Source organism: Dendropsophus ebraccatus, chromosome 8, assembly GCF_027789765.1.
Source record: "Dendropsophus ebraccatus isolate aDenEbr1 chromosome 8, aDenEbr1.pat, whole genome shotgun sequence".
Classification (NCBI taxonomy): domain Eukaryota; kingdom Metazoa; phylum Chordata; class Amphibia; order Anura; family Hylidae; genus Dendropsophus; species Dendropsophus ebraccatus.
In genome coordinates, this window is record NC_091461.1 from 46138349 (window position 1) to 46158940 (window position 20592).

Consider the following 20592-nt stretch of genomic DNA (forward strand, 5'->3'; position numbering starts at 1 on the left):
TGTAGTTGCACTCTGACCCCTGACTATGACCCTTTGCTTCATTCTTGGCTATGCTCTGTTCACTTCTCCTGCCCTTTTCCCTCACCACTCTTAGGCTCTTTTCCTGACTGTGCGATTTCAGTGTTGGAGCTACTTCTAACAATTTTTGACTATTATGGCGACCAAGAGCTGACATAGTGCATACCTCCTTGTAAGGGTTAAGGATGAACACCAAGGGGTTCCTTAGACTCCGCACCCTAGTGTAGCCAGCACCAAACGGATTACGGCTTGGAATAACCCCATATCTAGTATGTGACCGTAACACCTAGACTGTTTCCATGTCAACTGAAATCTGAATTAAACGAAGTGTATAACAACAGCAGACAGATATCCACTTCACTCTCACTTTACCCCTGAAGCAGAGAATCTGTCTGCTGTATGTGTTACTGCTCCTTTTTTTTTTTTTTTTTCAATTGTGTCAAGGAAGGTAAAATTACACATTTAATACCAATTCTGTAGAAAATAGAATAATATGGCAGAATTCATTGAAATGCCTTGTTTATGATTTATTCAAGCATTATTTTATTTCATGATTCAAGTACAAATATAATTAAAATATCATTAGGATGCTCAGCTTAAGCCTATTAATAGTACACTGCTGGGCATAATACATTTTATATATGGAAGATATATAAAACAATCGCTTGTCCAAATCTAATAGTGGGACTAAACAGAGATTATTCACATTTATAGAAAAGATATCCTTGGAAAAATTATGGAAACAAATCTACCAACATGGCTGATCATGTTATTTATCCCACATGGTGAAAAAGTAGATAAAGAGCAATGTATGAATTGTTTTTTGTTCATCACTGGCCATGGGGGAGTGAGGGTAAGAAGCAGCAATACTGAGATGAATTAGCTTTACATGTCTGTATCTATGTTTCCCGCTAAGATCACAGTCACCTCCAGGAACAATCCACAAGCCTGGAGTTGTCTGTGATTGGAGTATGCTGTGGCATAGCATTGAACTATATAAGCAATCCAATGATTGCTTATAAAAGTTCCCCAGGGGGGCTTTAAATATAAAAATAAAAAACACTTTTTGAAAATATGAAAAATTCTCTCTCCCAATAAAAGTTAAAATCCCCTCACTCTCCCATTTTACAAATAAAACATGTAAAAATACATTCTATATTATCGCATGCGCAATTGTCTGACCTATTAAAATATATGCATGGTGAACAGCATAAGCAGGATTGCTGATTTTTTTTTTTTGTCACTTTCTATGAGAAAAAAAATCATTTAAAAAATCTCCCGTTGACACAACTATGGTACCAATAAAAATTATAGATCATGGCTCAAAGAAATCAACCACAATAGGGCAATTTTAATCATAATTATTTGTGAAAAAGTTTTACTGATTTAAACATTGTATGTGTATATGCAATAAGGATGATGACATTTTGCAGATTTCCTTGTATATATATATATTTTTTCCCCCTCCTTCTCCATCTCTCTTTTCTGTATCCCTAAAATATTCCTTAATAAATATGAAATAAAAAATAGCAGAATATTAGAAAAGTTATGTAAACATGGCTATCATTTTATTCAGACTTACCTACAGAATAAAGATATCATGTCAGTTTTACTGTAAAGGATGGAACTCCTCCCCCAAGTTGTAAAATTGCTTCTTCTTTTTTTTATCACCAATAAATAATATTTTTCTAGATTTATCATACATTTTAAGGTAGATTAAAAGTCATTACAAAGAACAAAAAAAAAACAAAAAAAGAAGCCCTTACATGACCCTGTAGATCAGGGGGTAGGGAACCTTTGTTCTCCAGCTGTTGCAAAACTATAACTCCTAACATGCCTGGACAGCAAAAGCTTTGGTTGTGCAGGCATGATGGGAGTTGTAGTTTTGCAACAGCTGGAGAGCCAAGGTTCCCTACGCCTGCTCTAGGTAGAAAATAAAAGCTTTTAGGTGAAGAGGAAAAAGCGAAAATGCTAATTTGTTCTGTCTTTAAGGGTTAAAATAGTTTGCGAATATTTATTATTATTGTATTCATCTCCTATCCATATTCAGAGTAAAAGATGTGACATTAAAGATGGAATATTCTAAATACAAAAATAGCTCTTTCCGGAACAAACAGTATTCTGCTTCAATAATATTCGCTGCCTTTATAAGAGAGAATGCAAAGTCCATCATCGCAAAAATAAAATCATATTTTTTGGCACTGAGAATAGTCTAGGCTTCCCACTCGTTTAAACGAATTTTCCATATTTGTGTAAATAAAAGGATTGCTATATCCCATAATATCCTCCATGCACAGAAAGTGTGCAAATAAGATGTCACGGTTAACCAAAGTAACCAATCAGATTTCACATTGCACTTTTCCAGAGTAAATTTGAAGATAATTGTGATCAGATCAGTTAATATGGGGGATGCAGTTTTTGTTTGCAATAGTTTTTAGGCATCACTCGCTTTGTGTATCATTTCAGTGTCTAAAATCTGATCTCAGGGGATGTGGGGTCAAGTGTTTATATGGAACATGAATACAGAACTGAAGCATTAATGTCTGTAGATATGTCACATGGAAACACCTGTAACCTTTTAGCTCGGATATCAGAGCTTTAGTACCAAATTCTAAAATCATCTATTATGAATACAATAGTATGTCGTCTAAGCACGCTGAAAAGGTCTAGTCATCTTTTAATACTGTCATATAGTCTATATACAGCTAGAGTTTGCAAAAGAAAAAAAGTTGAGTCATTTAGTAAGAACATTATATATGATCTTAAATCAATATTAATAATAAATAATCAATGCTGCCCGGCCTCCTGCTTGCTTAGCTGTTAATCAGTGTCTCTGATTGCAGATCAGTCCTCTGTAGGCAGGTAATGTCTGAAAGAAACACTCAGATATAGTTCAATCTCTGAGCCCAAATGTGTTGGAGCTGTGGTCTAGGGGTAAATCACTTGTCTAGAGACCAGCAGCAGTTCTTTCTTTGGTTCAAATCCTCGAGTGGAAATGAAATATTCCCTTTAACCCTGTTAAGTCTTTTCATGTCTAAAAGTGACGGTGTTTTAATACCATGGTGAATTGAGTTTTTGACACTGATCATCACAGTTATGTTGATCATTTAAAAAATGGGGGGGGCGAATGAAACAATTGTATAATATAAATTTGAATGTAATATGTCCCCGCAAACTGTCTAAGTACCTTCTAGATGTGTTGAAATGGTTTCTTATATGTTCCACGGGTAATAGGCATCCTAAATGAGTGTTCACACCATATGGAAAGTAGCTGTATCGAGTCAAATAGAACTACATGTCAGATAAAAATGGCCACTTCCTCCTCCCTCTCAGACCGGCTTGACTGATATAAAATTTCTTTAAAGTTAAATAGTTGAAGGGTTTTTTCGTTGGTATTTTTTCGTTGGTATTGACTGATATCCCTACTGCAGAGAGTGCCAACTTATACCCGAAACTTAGGGATCTCAACCAAGCCTGTCTTGGAGAGACTGGTGGTAGCTGCTTGTAGCCATGTGCTTGTTATTTGAAGGGAAACTATTAGCAGGTTAGAAGTAACCTGCTGATATCTCCCTATAGGACACTTGGCTCTGTGAATTATGGTAACTTGATTACCTTCATCTTCAGCGCCATTTCTGTAATATTAGGAGGATGAAGCAGAGAACGAAGGTAAGAAACTTACCTTTATCCTCAGTGCCCCATAGGGACATATCAACAGGTTAGATGCTTACCTTTAACTCTATGGGGAGAATTTGTGAAACTGTCTTTATAGTAGGATTTCCTTTGTTGTCCATAGCAACCAATCAGATCACAGCTTTTGGACTTTAAAAAGTGTGGACATTGATTTTTCACTTTTCTTCTTACTGTTTATGAAGACTTTTGGGAATATAGCGACCTGAATGAATGTAGATATACATGTATTATATGTACTGTGTTTTCTGGCGTATGAGACAACTTTTTAACCCCGAAAAATCTTCTCAGAAGTCGGGGGTCGTCTTATACGCCGGGTATGGTCCCCACATATGGTGGGGGAGCTCAAAAAAGGCTGCATCCCCACCGTATGCAGCGACCACTATAAAAAAAACACCTGTGACCCATTCCCGGAAGCCGTGCATCTCCCGTCCCGTTTCCGGTGCAGGCAGTGTGAGCCCAAAGCTCTCCCGGGCAGCCGAGCATCTCGTTGGAGAAGTTTGGAGATGCTCGGCTGCCAGGAGAGCTTCATGAGAATGACAGAGGCGCCGGAAGTCCCCGAAGCCTCTGTCATTCTCCCGAGGCTCTCCCGGCAGCCAAGCATCTCCGAGCTTCTCCAATGAGACGCCCAGCTGCCCGGGAGAGCTTCGGTGACGTCCGGTGCAGACAGTGTAGGTCACACTGCCTGCCCCAGGAACGGTATGGAAGGACACCTGGCTGCTGGGAACGGGTCACAGGTGAGTTAACTGTTGTTTTTTTCCCCCTTTAACTGCAATTAACCCCTGCCTGACGCAGCAGAGCTTCAGCTAGTAAACCTGCTGCGGTCAGGCAGAGGTTAACATTTTCCAGCGTAAAAAACAAACCCCTGACAATCTTCTTGAAAGTTAGGGGTCGTCTTATACGCCGAAAATACGGTAATCTATACTAACACCTACTCAGACCTGTACAGAATTTGTATTAACATTTCCTGTGTTTTGTAGAGAAACTCTTCAGACTTTCACATTTATATTTAGTTTATAAATATGGAAGGTAAGAATACTGTTTACGGAAGTGAAAGTCATTATTAATTGTTGAGGTCAAGTAGGGGAAAATAAGGCTGATATCCAGCATTGTTTTATCTCAAGGCTCCTCATTTTGGCTAAAGAACAAGAATGCAAAATCTTTTTTTTTTTTATGTAAAGCATTAAAACAAACAGCATATCAGCCTATGTAAAGAGTTACAAATAATACATTTAGTATTAAGGTAATGCACAATATGGAATAAGTCATCAGTACATTAAAGTATATTACTAGTATATTAATAGTCGCAGAGCTTTGCTTTAAACATTGCTTGGGCTTTATATTAAGTTTCTATTCCTCGGTGGATTCCTGTTTACATCAACAGGTTTAAAACCGATCCAGCCCTATTGTTAGTATTGTATCCTGTCTAAGCAATCCTCTATGAGCCAAGCACAGCCACAGCACAAATCCCTCACCTGTCCGGATTATTTACTACTAGAGATGAGCGAACCTTGAGCATGCTCGAGTCCATCCGAACCCAAACTTTCGGCATTTGATTAGCGGTGGCTGCTAAACTTGGATAAAGCCCTAAGGCTATGTGGAAATCATGGATATACTGTAGTTATTGGCTGTATCCATGTTTTCCAGAGAACCTTAGAGCTTTATCCAAGTTCAGCAGCCCCAGCTAATCAAATACCGAAAGTTCTCTCCCGGTTCGCTCATTTACTACCTAAAATAAATGTAGTGTAGGCCAAACGTGTTAACCAGGGGGCAGGTTATCTTGCATAGGACTGCCTAGAAAGGATATGGTTACAGAAAACTTTAAGGTGTGAGAAGTATTAATTTTTTTTAATGCAGTATTTTAACCTTTAGATATGAGCATTGCTCTTTTAAATTTAAAGGGGTTATTCAAGCTTAGTTAAACATTGGGGGACATGTATGAAAAGGCAAAAATGCCTTTTTTAGGCGCAGATGGGGCAGATTGGCGTAAAAATATTCACAAAGGGTATTTTTGCGAATATTTTTTTAGCATCGGCCCCATCTGCGCCACCTTCGTCAGTGGGGCGGAGAGGGGGCCTGGAAACCCCCTTTATCTTATTAAAATTGAATGCTGCATGAATACTTCCCCTAGAACAGTGTTCCCCAACTTCAGTCCTCAAGGACCGCCAACAGGTAGGTCATGTGTTAAAGGTTTTTCTTAGTATTTTGCAGGTGATGTAATTATAGTCAGTACATCAGGTATTATCACAGGTGTTCTTCGTATGGGATATCCTCAAATCCTGACCTTTTGGTGGTCCTTGAGGGGTGGAGATTGGGAACACTGTTCTAGAACATTAAAAGCCTCACCTGAGAACTCTTTTTGGTTTGTGGCTTACTAAGTTATCCGGCTCTGCAGAGCCAGTGACAACCTGCTATGCACCAAAAACTACAAACTGCGCTGTGTGAACTTGGTGTTAAAGGGAACCAGTCAGCACATACCATCTGATACCAATGTCTTAATAGTAAAGTTGTGGGGTTATAGAGTAGGGTTATCCTGTAGTAGGGTATACTTGTACGTAGGTGATAGAATTCATAGTGTAAGAAGAACATGCTATCTATTGTAGCCAGGTAGCCAGAAGACACGTCTCCGCCAGGACCAAGCAGAAGAAACGGTATCCTTCTCAATTTGGGCGCAGGTGAGAACACCTGATTATCACCTGATCACCTGCGCCCAAATTGAGAAGGATACCGTTTCTTCTGCTTGGTCCTGGCGGAGACCTTTCTTCTGGCTACTTCTACTCAACATTTGATTGTTGATGTCCCTCCAGGGTGCTGCGGTGATACTGTTGATGCTTATACTAGCGTTGTGCCTACTTGCACAACCCTAGTGGGTGAGTGTTCTGCTAACCCTTTCGGGTGACTATATATTTCACTCATTTAGTTCTGGCGATAATGCACCAAAAAGCGCACTTCTCTTTGCTTTTTGTTCTGTCTATTGTAAAAGAAATTTAATTCATTGTCCACACTAAAAACACGCATATATATTCTGATCACGGTATAATTTTCATATTATTTGTACTTTGTTTTTTTGAAGGAACGAATGTGATTCCCCCTCGCTACATGAGGACCAAACCGTGTGTTCCAAGCTCAGGTGAGACACCTGCTCCAATGCTCACTTCCTAAAGTATGACACAAGATTTCCTGATCTAGTGTTTCCAGTGTATGTATTCTATGTATTATTGCAGACTTAAGGCTGGGTGTGCTCTATGCCCAGTCTATACATTCTCTTTACACTACCATTTGTACTCTCCATCACTTAGTAAGTAGAATTTTTGGAGGAGATGAGGAGAAGAAGGATCTTTAGTGGTTTAAATGTGGGGATGGAAATTTTGTTACAGAACTGCAGGACTCCATTTATAGCTGTATGTCATTTCCAATCAATCACAACCAGCACTCCATTCATCCTCTATTGAATTTTGCCAACTTTAGTGCTTGGCAATGATTGAAATCCCAATGGAGAACGAATACAGCTCTGACCGTGCATGCTGGCTGCAACTCCATTTATTCTGGACACAGCTGACCACTGTTCTCTGTATCAGTGGGGGCCCAAGTGGTCAGACTCCCAACAATCGCTATTGGGGAAGATTGGCGTTCTGTGGAAAACTGTAAATAAAGCTCTTCATATACTAAGGATGTAAACTATTCTACACACACACATGATGCCCCTATGGCCAATGTATATTTCTCAATGTAAGGCCTGGTTTACATATCTGCGTCGGTGCGGCGGCGTTTCCCTCCGGCGCCTTTCTCCTGCATCACTGAACTGATCCCATTCTTTTGAATGGGACAGTTCAAAATATGCGGCGGTGAAATAGTGGTCGCCGCATCGCCGGACCGTCGGTGCGTCAGGACGTGTCTTGCAGCGTTCTAACGCACCGCCGCTCCGGTGATGCGGCGCCACACTCATTCAAACAAATAGATCACCAGCCAACAAATTTGGCGTTCAGCCAAAGAGTAGCACAGTACATATCTCTCCCCCTTTGTGTTCTCCCCCTCCCCTATAGCCCCCCCCATGTTGCTTTCCCAGTAGTATATAGCCCCCCCTGTTGCTCCTCCAGTAGTATATAGCCCCCCTGTTGCTCCCCCAGTAGTATTTAGCCCCCCTGTGCGCTCTCCCCCAGTAGTATATAGCCCTGCTGTGTGCTCTCCCCCTCCCCTATAGTCCCCCCCTTTGTCCCCCAGTAGTATATCCCCCCCCGTTGCTCCTCCAGTAGTATATAGCCCCCCTGTTGCCCCCCAGTAGTATTTAGCCCCCCTGTGCGCTCTCCCCCAGTAGTATATAGCCCTGCTGTATGCTCTCCCCCAGCAGTATATAGCCCCCCATGTGCACTCTCCCCCTCCCAATTAGCCCCCCTGTGTGTTCCCCCTCTCCCATATAGCCCCCTGTGCGCTCTCCCCTTGTAGCATATAGCCCCCGTGAGCTGCCCCAATTAGTATATAGCCCCCCTGTGCGCTCCCCCGCAAATCCCATTGAAAATTACAGGAAAACATACGGGGGAAAAAAATGTCATCTGATGAGAGCAACTTGTGATAACTGATGGAAACTGATGGTTTTTAATGAAAAGAAGGATAGAAAAACTGATCACAACTGATGCATTTTTGGCATCAGTTGTGACATCAGTTGTGGTGAGTTTTTAGGAAAAAAACGCAACTGATGCAAAGTTATATATGTAAACCCAGTCTAATTGTTCATATGCCAAACAATCATAAATTTTCATTAGGCTAGGTTCACACTATGTTTTTGCTGTTCATTTAATGTGTACGTTTAAAGGGAAAAAATGGATGGTAAAAAGGAACCTGTTGTATGCCATATTGCAGGATCTGAAGTTATTGATCTAGTTACAATTACTACCTGCTCTCCTATATCCACAATGTGGTTTCAAAACTTTGCCACATATGTGAGCTCTAAGGTAGTGGTGTTTCTGGTAGTAGTGGGACTGCCAGCTGGTGTAAGGCTATGTTCACACTGAGAAAAATCGTCGGAGTTCCGCTGCGAAGCTCTCCACCGCGGAATCCCACCTGCCTCAGTGTCAAACAGTGTGTCTATGGGATGGCTCGCACGCCTCCACTTCCACAGCTCTCCGCTCAAAGAATTGACATGTCAATTCTTTGAGCGGAATGCGCGAGCCCTCCCATAGACACGCTGTTTGACGCTGAGGCAGGCGGAATTCCGCCGATTTTGCTCTGTGTGAACATACCCTAAGGTGGTTTATAGGCCAAGCAATGCCCCATGGGAAAAAGATACACAAATTAGGTCTCCCTAATTCAATGGTAGAAGCTACTCTGTCAGTCAACATCTGGTCCATGAAAGAACAGTGAATCATGTCTAGTGATGGTGTCACCTTAAATAAATTACAATAAAATAAAACACTCCCATTGACTTCCATGGGAGACGGTGAAGCATGCAGAAAAGAAGCGACATATTAGTTCTTTTAAAATAGATGAGGGTAAATTTACATGTACTGTGTTTGTTATGGATTTTACACTGCAGTTTTCATGCTGTAAATTTGATGTTATGTTCATTCATATATTTACGCTGATTTACACAGTAAAAATCAACACAGTATGTGACTTTACCCTGAAGGTCCCATTTAATTCAATGGGAGTTTTAGGACTGGCCTTCAAGAAAGCCAGGATGCAGTATTGCTCATGGGTATGTGGTTTTTGCCCTTTGACTCCCAGGCCTCTCGCCCTGCCAACTAGCACCCATCTCAGAACCAATGAAGGGCAAGAACCATGAAGAAGATGTAGGTTTGGCTGGTACCATATTTTTCGCTTACATTCCGGAGGCAGGGCGGCTCTTACTGCTTCCCAAATGGTCAGGCACAGTGCTGATTAAGTGCTGTGCTCAACTGCTGGATGACCTGGGCAGCTACCCCCTTCTCCTGCCGGCACAGATCAGTAAGAGCAGTGTCAGGCAGGAATGGAATCACCTCCAGATTCCTGCATCTAAAAGCCCCAGGGAACTTACCCATAACATAAGCTGAAGGACCTGCAGGAACTTCAGTGATGCCACGGTCATGTGATTAGCCACATGACTAGGAGACTAGCTCCCTATAGGTACTGTAAGTAGGAGTCATCTGTATTAACCCTTAGAGGACCGGGCCAATTTAAATTTTTGCGTTTTCGTTTTTCCCTCCTTGTGTTTAAAAGGCCAAAGCACTTGCATTTTTCCACCTAGAAACCCACATGAGCCCTTATTTTTTGCGCCACTAATTGTACTTTGCAATGACAGGCTGAATTTTTGCATAAAGTACACTGCCAAACCAGAAAAAAATTTGTGTGGTGAAATTGAAAAAAAAAAGCATTTCTTTTATTTGTTTTTACGCCGTTTGCCCTGGGGTAAAACTGACTTGTTATATATGTTCCTCAAGTCGTTACGATTACAACGATATACTGTATAACATGTATAACTTTTCTTTTATCTGATGGCCTGTAAAAAATTGTTAATAAATATATGTTCCTTAAAATCGCGCGGCCCCGCTCTGAACACATGGAGACGGCCCTGGACGTATGGGTACGTCCAGGGTCACCTACGGGTTAAAGGGGTTCTCCAGCAAAAATCTTTTTCTTTCAGATCAGTTTGTGTCAGAAAGTTATATAGATTTGTAATTCACTTTTATTTTAAAATCTCAAGTCTTTCCATATTTATCAGGTGCTGTATGTCCTGCAGGAAATGCTTTGTATTCATTTTGTTGCCTTTAGCTCTGTGTTTTTTGATGTAGCAGAGCTGAGTGTGTAAGGTGTAGCAGAGCTGTGTGTGTTTTAATGCAGCAGAGCAGTGTGTGTATGATGTTGCAGAGCAGTGTGTGTACAGTATGTGATGCAGCAGAGCTGAGTGGGAATGATGCAGCAGAGCTTTGTGTGTATGATGTTGCAGAGCTATGCGTACAGTATATGATGCAGCAGAGCTGGGTGTGTATTGTGCATGCAATAGAGCTGTGTATATGTGGGTATAATGGACTGTAATGAATAAATTGAAAAATACGGTAATTCCTAGTCACATTTTGGACTGGCTACACAGCGATTCTGTCTCATGGACAGTTACTGTTGCACAGTGTATTTTTGTGTGTTACACTTTATGCAGGTAAATGGGGTCACCCTGCAACCCCAACGTAGCAGTGACTTCAACCAACGGGGATGAATTTTCTTATGACTACCAGGTTGTGGCTTCTGTTAGATTAATTGTTAAATTAAATTGTTAAATAGTTAAATGTACTGTAATCTACTGAATGCAACACAACAGTCAGTATCTGGTTGTGTGACCCTAGTCACAACCAGAATCGCCATGTAGCCCCAGCCTTAGGGGTAAGATATTGACTTACAGGGTAGCTTCTTCCAACAGGTGGCACTAGAGAGCCATCTTTTTTCCCTTCTGGAGGAGAATTAATTGGCACTTAAATTAGGTATGTGATTTACATGTGATTTATGTAGGGCAATAACCACAAGGCAGATGTGCTGCATAAGAAAAGCTGCGGAAAATACACAGTATCCGCCCTGTTTGTGAGTGTATCCTAAGGCGCCTTTTACATATCAGTTTTAGGCTATGTTCACACTACGTAAAACTACGGCCGTAGTTCTCGCCGCAGAAGTACGGCCGTAGTTTTGTGGGGTGTAACATAGTATTATTTTTAATGGGACCCAAGCCGGAGCGTACACACATCGTATACGCTCTGGCCGGGATCCCATGCAGCGCCGGAAAAAACTGACAGGTCAGTTTTCTGCGGCCGGAATTCAGTGAATTCCGGCCGCAGAAAGACCTGTCAGTTCACACAGTGAAGCGAGCGGCTCCGGACGCTTGCTTCGCTTAATGCTATAGGAAGCTCTTAAACGGGTGCGCGCTGATGCACTAGCATCAGAGCTCTGCGGCTGGAAAGATCATCCGGCCGGTACTTAAGTACCGCCAGAGATGATCCGACCAGAGACCGGCCATTTCGTGACCCGGCCGGGGTCACAGAACGGCTGGTCTCTTACCTAGTGTGAACATAGCCTAATACTGTCAGTAACTACAGATTGTATGGCACCCATTGATTTATTTGGACCCTTTGACACATCGGTAAAAGGGCAGTGATCCGCCAACCTCAATCAATTGACCTGTGCAAATGGATACACATTATTTGCTGATGTTGATTTATTTGCTTTTGTTGCTACTTCCTGATGCTGGGTGTTGCTGTTAACCAGTCTAATTTGTTAAATTAATTTTCTTTATGAGCTTCCATACTATTACTGAGGCCACTTTCATATAGTAAACTTACTGTACAGAGATCATTGAACCAGTACACAGTACAGTGTGTAATAAACCATATTCTATGCTCTAGGCCTAATAATTGGTCATTACTATGTATTATTATTCTGATACAACATCTTGCAAAATCAAGCTAATAGCCCAATATTACTGGAAATATTCCATTATTATGTGAGTATAAGTACTGTGACTACATTAGAGGAATAAATATCCTAGAAATGATTTAGAATTTGTATAGCAAGGAAGTCATAAAAATGCTTTTTTGTTAATGGATGAGACACCATGTTTACTTTTATTCATACTATTCTGCCTTTGTAAGGGGAGCTCTGTGGGTCTGCGTGCGGCATTGTTCTATTACTTTGAAGTCAGTGGGACCGTCCCTTGTGATGGTTTCTGAGGGCGACATATTTTTCTGTCTAATGCAATAATGGTGGCAATAAGCCGGCATTAAGTGGTATTCATAGACTTATAAATAGCATTAATAAGCCGTAGACTAGTTTATTCCACCTTGTTGTCTCTTTTGAAGTCTGACATTAATAGCATTCCAACATACTGTATCATGGGTACATCATGGCTTTCTGTACAATAAACTAGATGGCTTTACTAGAAATGGATGAGGAAGAGTTTGTTATGTGCTACAGCTATGTACAGTGTGCTGTGGTGGGAAGATATGTAGACTATCTTGTTACATCTAGCCCTACATATAGAGATTAGTGACATCCAAGATGTTGAGGAATTACCAAAATGTTAAAGAATAAGGCTAGGCTCACGTGACATTTTTGTTTGTTTTTTAACAAATAAAATATGTCTGGTAAGGCTTCCAAAGTATACAGTACTAAAAGCACCCATAGACTAATAAGGGATCCATTTGACGGATCGCTAGTGAGTTTTACACTATTAAGCATCACCCATAGACTAGAATGGTCTATTTAGGGAATCTGTCAGCACCCAGGCGCAAGGTGCTGACAGTGTGCTGTAGCTGGCAGTCCCCTTGTGAGCATGATACCTTTTGGTAATTTGTCCGTGGAGTGGATTAAAAACAATTTCAAATCTCCTGAGGAGTCAAAGAGAAGTTGTGGCTTAGTGTTTGTGCTGCACTCTGGCACTCTTCACCACTCCTTCCTCCTCCCCCTTTTTCATAAATAATGTCTACTATCCTGCCTCTTGCACTCTCACACTGTCAGCCAGTGTCTCAGATTGCTGATCAGTCCTCTGTAGGCAGTTTATGTCTCAAAGAAACTCTTATATATTGTTGAATTTCCTAACCCAACTGTGTTGTAGCTGTGGTCTAGGGGTAAATCCCCTGTGTAGAGACCAGCAACAGTTTATTTTTTCTTGGTTTGATTTCACTAATGGTAATGGAATATAGCTATTTATTTTTTTATTTTTTCACATTATTATATAAAAAATAGTTAATTTTAAAACTAACATGGACCTTAATGGGATTTCTTTGCACTTTTAAAAATGATACAATAATGATTAAAAAAAAAGAAAAAATGTATAACTATACTTAATTTTCATCAGAGGAATCAAACCTAGGGGGGGGATGTTGGTCTCTACACATATTATTTATTCCTAGACCACAGCTCCAACACATTTGGGGTCAGAGATTCAAGTATATCTGAGTGTTTCTTTCAGTCATAAACTGCCTACAGAGGACAGATCTGCAATCAGAGACACTGGAAGACAGCTAAGTGAGCAGGAGTCCGGGCAGTATTGATTTTTTTATGTAGGAGAGGGAGAAAGAAGCAGTGAGTGCGGCACAACTCCTCTTTGACTCTTCATTATAGTAGGAGACCAGAAATTGCACATAATCTGCTGCACAGGCAAATTACCAAAAGGTAACATGTTCACAAGGGGACAGCACACTGTCAGCTTCTTAGGTAGGTTTCGGGAACTGACAGATTCCCTTTACCAAATACATCGTAGGAAAGTAATGAAAAGCTTATTCAAGACTTATCTAGTAAACAGGTGCCTGTTATGGTTGCCATACGTTCGGATCCACCACCTATAGGCTAACATAATATATATCATATATCTGCAACGCTATTCCATGCTAAACTTGCAGTATACCAACATAAACTGGCCAGATAGTGGACAAAAGGACAAAAGATTTCCTTTTTTGCAATAGAATGTTTCAGTACTAGGTAGTTTTTAATACTCTTAAGGTGGCCACACACCTTTTCCACAGCTGACAGCTGTCTTTCCCAATCTCTCCATGTACATTTGGTATGGTTGAATGTTCCTTTGTTGTGAATGGAGAAGGCAGGGATAAGTTACTGCTAGTAAGCAATGGTGGCGACATATCTCTCGGATAACAAGAGTTAAGGCCCTATTACACAAAGCGATTCTCAGCTGTATTTTAATTTCTTTCAACATGTTGAAAGACAAATGACAACGATGGCAATGATCTGCTTCCGTCACCTCGTGTAACAGGAGGGCTCCCCAGACAATCTAAAGATCGTCCAGGGAGCCCCTCCTGCAGCTCCCTGCATTCCTCCATCCCTTCCCTGCTCACTGTCGGTGAGTGTTATAGTGCTGACAGTGAGCGGGAACGAGGAGTAAGCGAGCGCTGACCTGACAGTTCAGCGCTCACTTGCTCCCACTGATCACCCTGTGTAATTGGGGCTTTAGGCAGTTGATATCCAACCCTGACATCTAATTCGGGTTGCACCCATACACATTAAAGAGTTGGATGAATCCAGCAACCTTTGTATTTTCTGCTAACTTTTGACTAAGTGGGCACCTTTAGTTTGGAGAAGTCAAAATATAGATATATGAGTCATTCCAGAGCCCAACTATACCTCCGCAGTGGCCTGGAGTAGGTACTAATAACTTTTAGATTCATTGTAAACCCGGCTCTTTGGATTTGTCCAGCCCTAACATAGGTTAATAGTACGTGGTCACCCTTTCATGGTTGTCTTGAAAGGATAATTTACAAAAAAGGTCTAATGCCATATTAACATCTAAAGTGTGGAGACATAGATAGCTGCAATAAGTAAATGGTTAGAGTTTTTTATTGATACAGTATATTATTTATTCAGATGCCTCTTTACATGGTAACGATAATCTGTATTAGATATGGTTTATTCTGTTGATATTTTGTAAAATATACCCGGGATCAACCATTAAAAGGGTTATCCAGCGCTACAAAAACATGGCCACTTTTGCGCCACTCTTGTCTCCAGTTTGGGTGGGGTTTGAAACTCGGTTCCTTTGAAGTAAATGGAGCTTAATTGCAAACTACACCTGACCTGGAGACAAGAGTAGGGCAAAAGTGGCCATGTTTTTGTAGCGCTGGATAACCCCTTTTATCTTTGCACTAAATGTACCCATAGACTTTAGACTAAAGTTGGCTGAACTTGTTGCCTGCTGTGGGTGTCAGGCATGTTGGATTTTCAGCACCAGAGCCTATTCTTTTGGGTTGGATAGGCTGACACCAGAGCTGTTTGGCTACAGTTTACCCCCCCCCCCCCCCCCCCCACACACACACATTGACAACACATGAGTGAATCAAGTCTGGGAAGGTTGGGCAAGATAACCTGCGGTCAAATAGACATTCAGTTGACAGTTTTCAAAAGTGTATGGCCCCCTTAATAATCTAAAGCTGGAATTACTTGTCAGCTCATGTAAGAGCCATAGCTGCAATGCTAACCACCAACATCCATCACCACTTGATCCATTGCTGTTTTCACGGCTTTTCATCCTGTTGCATTGATATATTTAGGTCAGAAGTGCTAATCCTAACTGGTAGTTAGCATAGCATATTCAATACCTATTGAGGGCAAGTTGTCCAAACTAGTGTACAGAATAAGAGCCAGAATCTGACTGGTTGCTTTAGACAACTTCCCACACTTATCCTTGTACCTTTGATAAATTTCCCCTGTCATACACACTGAGTCAAGCCTGTGTCCCTGATATTTATACAATGAGGTGTAATACTTCATATTCATAATATTACTGTGTAATTAATTTCAGCCTTTGTTCTCCTGTTTCTGCTTTGGGGAATTGTTCTTGTATTGTTTACAATCGGAGGCCAGAACAAGGAAAAAGAAAATCCATACACGGCTCACACTGCAGGGAGTATTGATAGAAGAAATCTTATAGTCCTGTAGGCCGGCTTCTTTGGCTAAGCACACTTCTCCGCTAGCTCAATATAGCTTTCTTTGTAGAGTTTTTATGTTGCTTGGAACAATTGGATTTTCCATTGTTACATTAGTACCCTTGATACCATGTTGTCTTCTCTTAATGTAGCTGTGAATTTATATATTATAGCTTGTAATTGTAGGATTTTCAGATATCTTGTTGTTTGTCCATTTTAGCTGTTTTATTCTGCTGCTTGGCAAATGTCAAGGTCTATTTGTTTCTCATAGTGTAACTTAAACTCATTGTTAAATGCACTGGTTTTATAGCAGAGATCACTGTGTTCTAAAGTTGTATTTTTATTACATAATAATATTTTCAAGATCTATGCTTGCCGCCTGTGAATAGAATGATATTCATGAATACATCAGTCTCATAGCCATAAGCCCAATGTATTCTTTCTGAATTCCTGTGGCATCATGACCGTCTTTCATAACAACGTATGACATTGCGCAAATAATGTTGGTTATTTCCACAATGGTGGCCATTGTTATGAAAGACGGCCGTTGTATGTACATAGTGTGAACCTAACCAATGGCTGTAATATGCTGCCCTTATATACAGCCAGACTATTTAGCTGACAGGTCCGCTTTAAGCATCTATATTATGTGTCCAAGAACATATATGTTTTAACTTCATCTGGGTCTTTGTGAAGCTTGGTTCAAAAATTTGGGGGGGGGTCCGACCTCCGTACCCCCTGCTGATCTCCAGAATGGCCCCTTGGCTTCTTTGTTATTAATACAGAGCATCTATTTGTTCCTTTGAAGCCACTGGAAAGAGACAGGTACAGCATCGGCCCCATAGGAATGAATAGAGCCACGTGTCATGTGCCGGACCTGCAGCTCTATTAATAACAAAGAAGCAAAGGGGCAATTCTGGAGATCAGTGGAAGATACAGAGGTCGGACGCTCCTGCAATCTCTAACTAGTGCCGTATCCTATGGATAAGGGACAAGTCAGTTTTGGTTGGACAACCTCTTTAATAATTTTTGGAAGAATTACACTACTTTTGGATGCTGCTGGACTCATGCATGTTTTATCATTGCATGTTTTAAGCCCTTCATTGGGATTGCTGGCTATTTGGTGTGATTCTGGAAATCACTATGCCGTACAAACTCTTTTGGTGATATTGGACCTATAACTTTTTATTATGTCTATGCAACATATGGGATTCTTGCACTGAAGCATTCAAGTAGTTCACCACTTTGTGTAGACACCACTTTTTTCTTTCACTAACACAGCTCTACAGGTGTAATAAGTAGAGGTTGTTGTGTGTTTGACCCTTCAGAGCCACCATTACTGTTAGTGATAGAAATTGAGTGGTGACAACCTCCCTCCTGCCATACCAGTTCTGCAGGTACAAGAGTAGCGTAAGCAGCAGCTTTCCAGTGTAAGGACCCTGCATACAGCAACATATATCTCTGCTTCCTATACCATTGTAAGTATTTGGATTCACTGTAATTTTCAGGTATGTTTAGACATGTTCTGGTAATGTTGTTTTTTCTCAGAGAAACGTCAGACATTCTTATTAAGGAAGGGACACACTGTACATTGTAGTCTCCTGCTCTAATACCTATGCCTACTGCATCATACAGGAACAGAGAGAAGGCAGCTACAGGTACAATAATGGGGGTTATTAAATCTACAGATCCTTTAATAAGAGATTAACGGGGGATGCACACCTGATGTAATGATACTAGTGCCCTTATTGCTTTCATATTTCTGTAAATAATTTATAACATTTGTTAAAGTGCACTGCTGGTTGCTTCCAAATACTGACCAAAATACTACATGCGAACCCAGCATACAGTGGTTGGTGCCCCATATTTTTCTGAGTTTCGAGTCTCCTCCACATAGACAGAGATCCATCAGATGTTGGCTCCGCACAATCCCCACTATAACATGACTTGTGTATTGTGTATTGTGTTATAACTGAGCTTCCCCTAGTGGTTGCTGCAGGTAGCCAGCCTGTTGTCTTGCATGTATATTTCTAGGTGACTGCAGGTGACTTGGAGCTCTATGTCAGAAATACAGAGCCCTGGGGTATTTACCAGGGCAAAGTTTTTTTTTTTTAATTGTAAAAAAGGATAGAACAAAATCTCACATAAGTTAATACTAATTAATACTAAATAAGTTAATTCATTCTGTCCCTCTCAATCTAAAATGCCAATTGGTCAGGCAGAAAGGATGTAAGCATTTACAAAGATTCATAAATCTTCATAAGCTTAAAAGGGTACCCCACCCTAGTATAAAGATGAATGTGCTGCTGGGGATGCCAAGACAAGTGTTCCGGGGCTGGACCTGCCAGCTTAGCCAATAACTGACCAAGATGGGACACCAGTGCCACCAGTAATCGGGTGAGCCGGTAGGTCCTGCACCCAATGGCACATCTCGGAAGTAGGAAGAAGAGGGAAGACTGGGGGAACGAACAATGATGAATGGGAGCTGCAGGGGCAGTGGGGGACCAAGGCTAGGAAAACATGTTATTTTTTTATCCCCACCACTAGCACCAGCATTATATTAATTGTTAGACTGGGACCAAAATACTCTTCCAATGCAGTGATGCTGGGAGATATCCATTTTTAACCATTTGAAGATGGGCAAGAATTAGGGGACTCATCATTTGTGAGGCACAGATATAAATAGATTAAAAATAATATTTTATTTTTAAGCGACCATCCAAACATACAGCGTCAAAATCAATCTCAAATATCAATCTCTTGTCAAAATCCACATGTATACATAGATACAGTCACAGATTATAGCCAGATATTAAAGGCAGTTGTATGGTTCATGGTTGCATTGCTGGGTAGTTCCAGAAAATTTAATTCCTATAATAAGAATTCATGAGGGAATTGCCGTTTTGGTGTAGTTGCATCAAAGGTGACCCTACACTTTTGAGGGTGTATATGATCAGAGAAAGGTCTCTGTTGTCCAGAAAAAGCACCATTTACACCTCTGAGCAATGTCTTGAGCCGCACTTACTCAGATATCAGATATATCACATGCAACTCCTTTAAATAATCACAGATTTACCTGGATCTCTGACTTATCGAGGCAAAAATAAATCGGCTTAATGAAATCTGCATATGCTTTTATCTCGCTTTGATGTATTACTACATCTTAGTCTGATTCTTAATTATAATAGTAATACTGCAGAACTATATCTTTAAGGTACAGCAGTTATATTGAAGGGATTTAGGAGACAAGGTATGAAGCCATTAGTTATCTCCTTTTTGACCAGGCCTATTTTGGCCTTAAATGGCCACTGTAAATAAAATAGTAATATACTAGATAGTAATATATCAAAAGTTTTTATCTATCAGGGTCTGAGAGTCCAGACCACTACTGATCGGGGGAAAAATAGGAAGAAGTCCGCACTCAGCTGATTCTCTCCCAGCTTTGTGTGATGTGATTGAGACACATAGTATAGGTCTATGGGGGTATATAGGGGGTGTGAGAGGTGTATAGCAGGTAGCGTCTCTCCCTGCTCGTTCTGCTGATCGGTCATGGTATGACCACTCAGACATTGACCAATAAAAACTTTTGACATTGTCAACAGATTATTCTCAGCATTAGTGTCTATATGTAGAAAGAAGGTTTTACTTTAGGGGTAATCCCACATGTAAAGTCTGAAACAAGGATCCTATTATAAGGGTGCCTGAAAATTCTAAGGCTATGTTCTTTTTGAAGCTGTCTTCTTGGAGGGCCGTTATTTTAACAGCAAAAGACATTTGCAAAAAATTCATAATTAACATTAATTGCAGTTGTCCTCAATAGACAGCTGTCTTTTGGCGCTAAAATAATGGCCTCCATTTTCCCGTTGTGGGAACATAGACAAAATATAAGCAGACCTATCAGTTACATGGTGACAAGGGACTGGAAGATGTGTTGTTGCATCAGTAGACAGCTCTGCCATCCAGGGATCTGAGATTACGGGATGATCCTCTGAGATTGCGGGATGATCCCCAATATGGGACTTATATTGGCAGTGGATTAGTTGTCACCTAGTTTTTAGAGGAACAGAACAAATACATAAACCATCTTTTCCGCACGCCGATCAGGATAAGATCTCACAAACTTTTTCGAGAGATGAATCCAATTGTGGTTATTTAGTAACAGATGACTTTTTTACTGTATTGAAACATCATCTCACTCCTCATTTGTAGCAAGTGTTCTTCTAAGGTTATGATAAATGGCCGTCTCACTAGGTTATCACCACTGTAATGAGGTTAGGCAAGTTTAGTGGTTTTATGCCTTGGAGTTCTTGTCATCAATTTGCAATGGAAAATGTAATTTGCAGCACTGATCCCTGTCATGTGAGTCCTGGTTGTCATAAATTCTAAAGCCAGCTGGTAACACTATTCTTTTCTTCTGGTATACACTCATTATAATCATTTTCACTAATAATTAAGGATTTGTTATTTATGTTGTTTCTATAATATATCCCTTATCATGACG

At 40.7% G+C, this 20592-nt stretch overlaps 1 protein-coding gene across 9 annotated transcripts in view; it reads left to right on the forward strand.

Moving 5' to 3' along the window:
* The window catches only part of FAM13C (family with sequence similarity 13 member C), a 304323-nt gene that overhangs the window by 181463 nt on the left and 102268 nt on the right, over positions 1 to 20592 (forward strand). For all 9 annotated transcript variants that reach the window (XM_069980308.1, XM_069980304.1, XM_069980307.1 and 6 more), the window contains one exon: positions 6779 to 6835. In XM_069980308.1, the coding sequence (XP_069836409.1) occupies positions 6779 to 6835 (57 nt within the window). The remainder of the gene's footprint in view (positions 1 to 6778; positions 6836 to 20592) is intronic.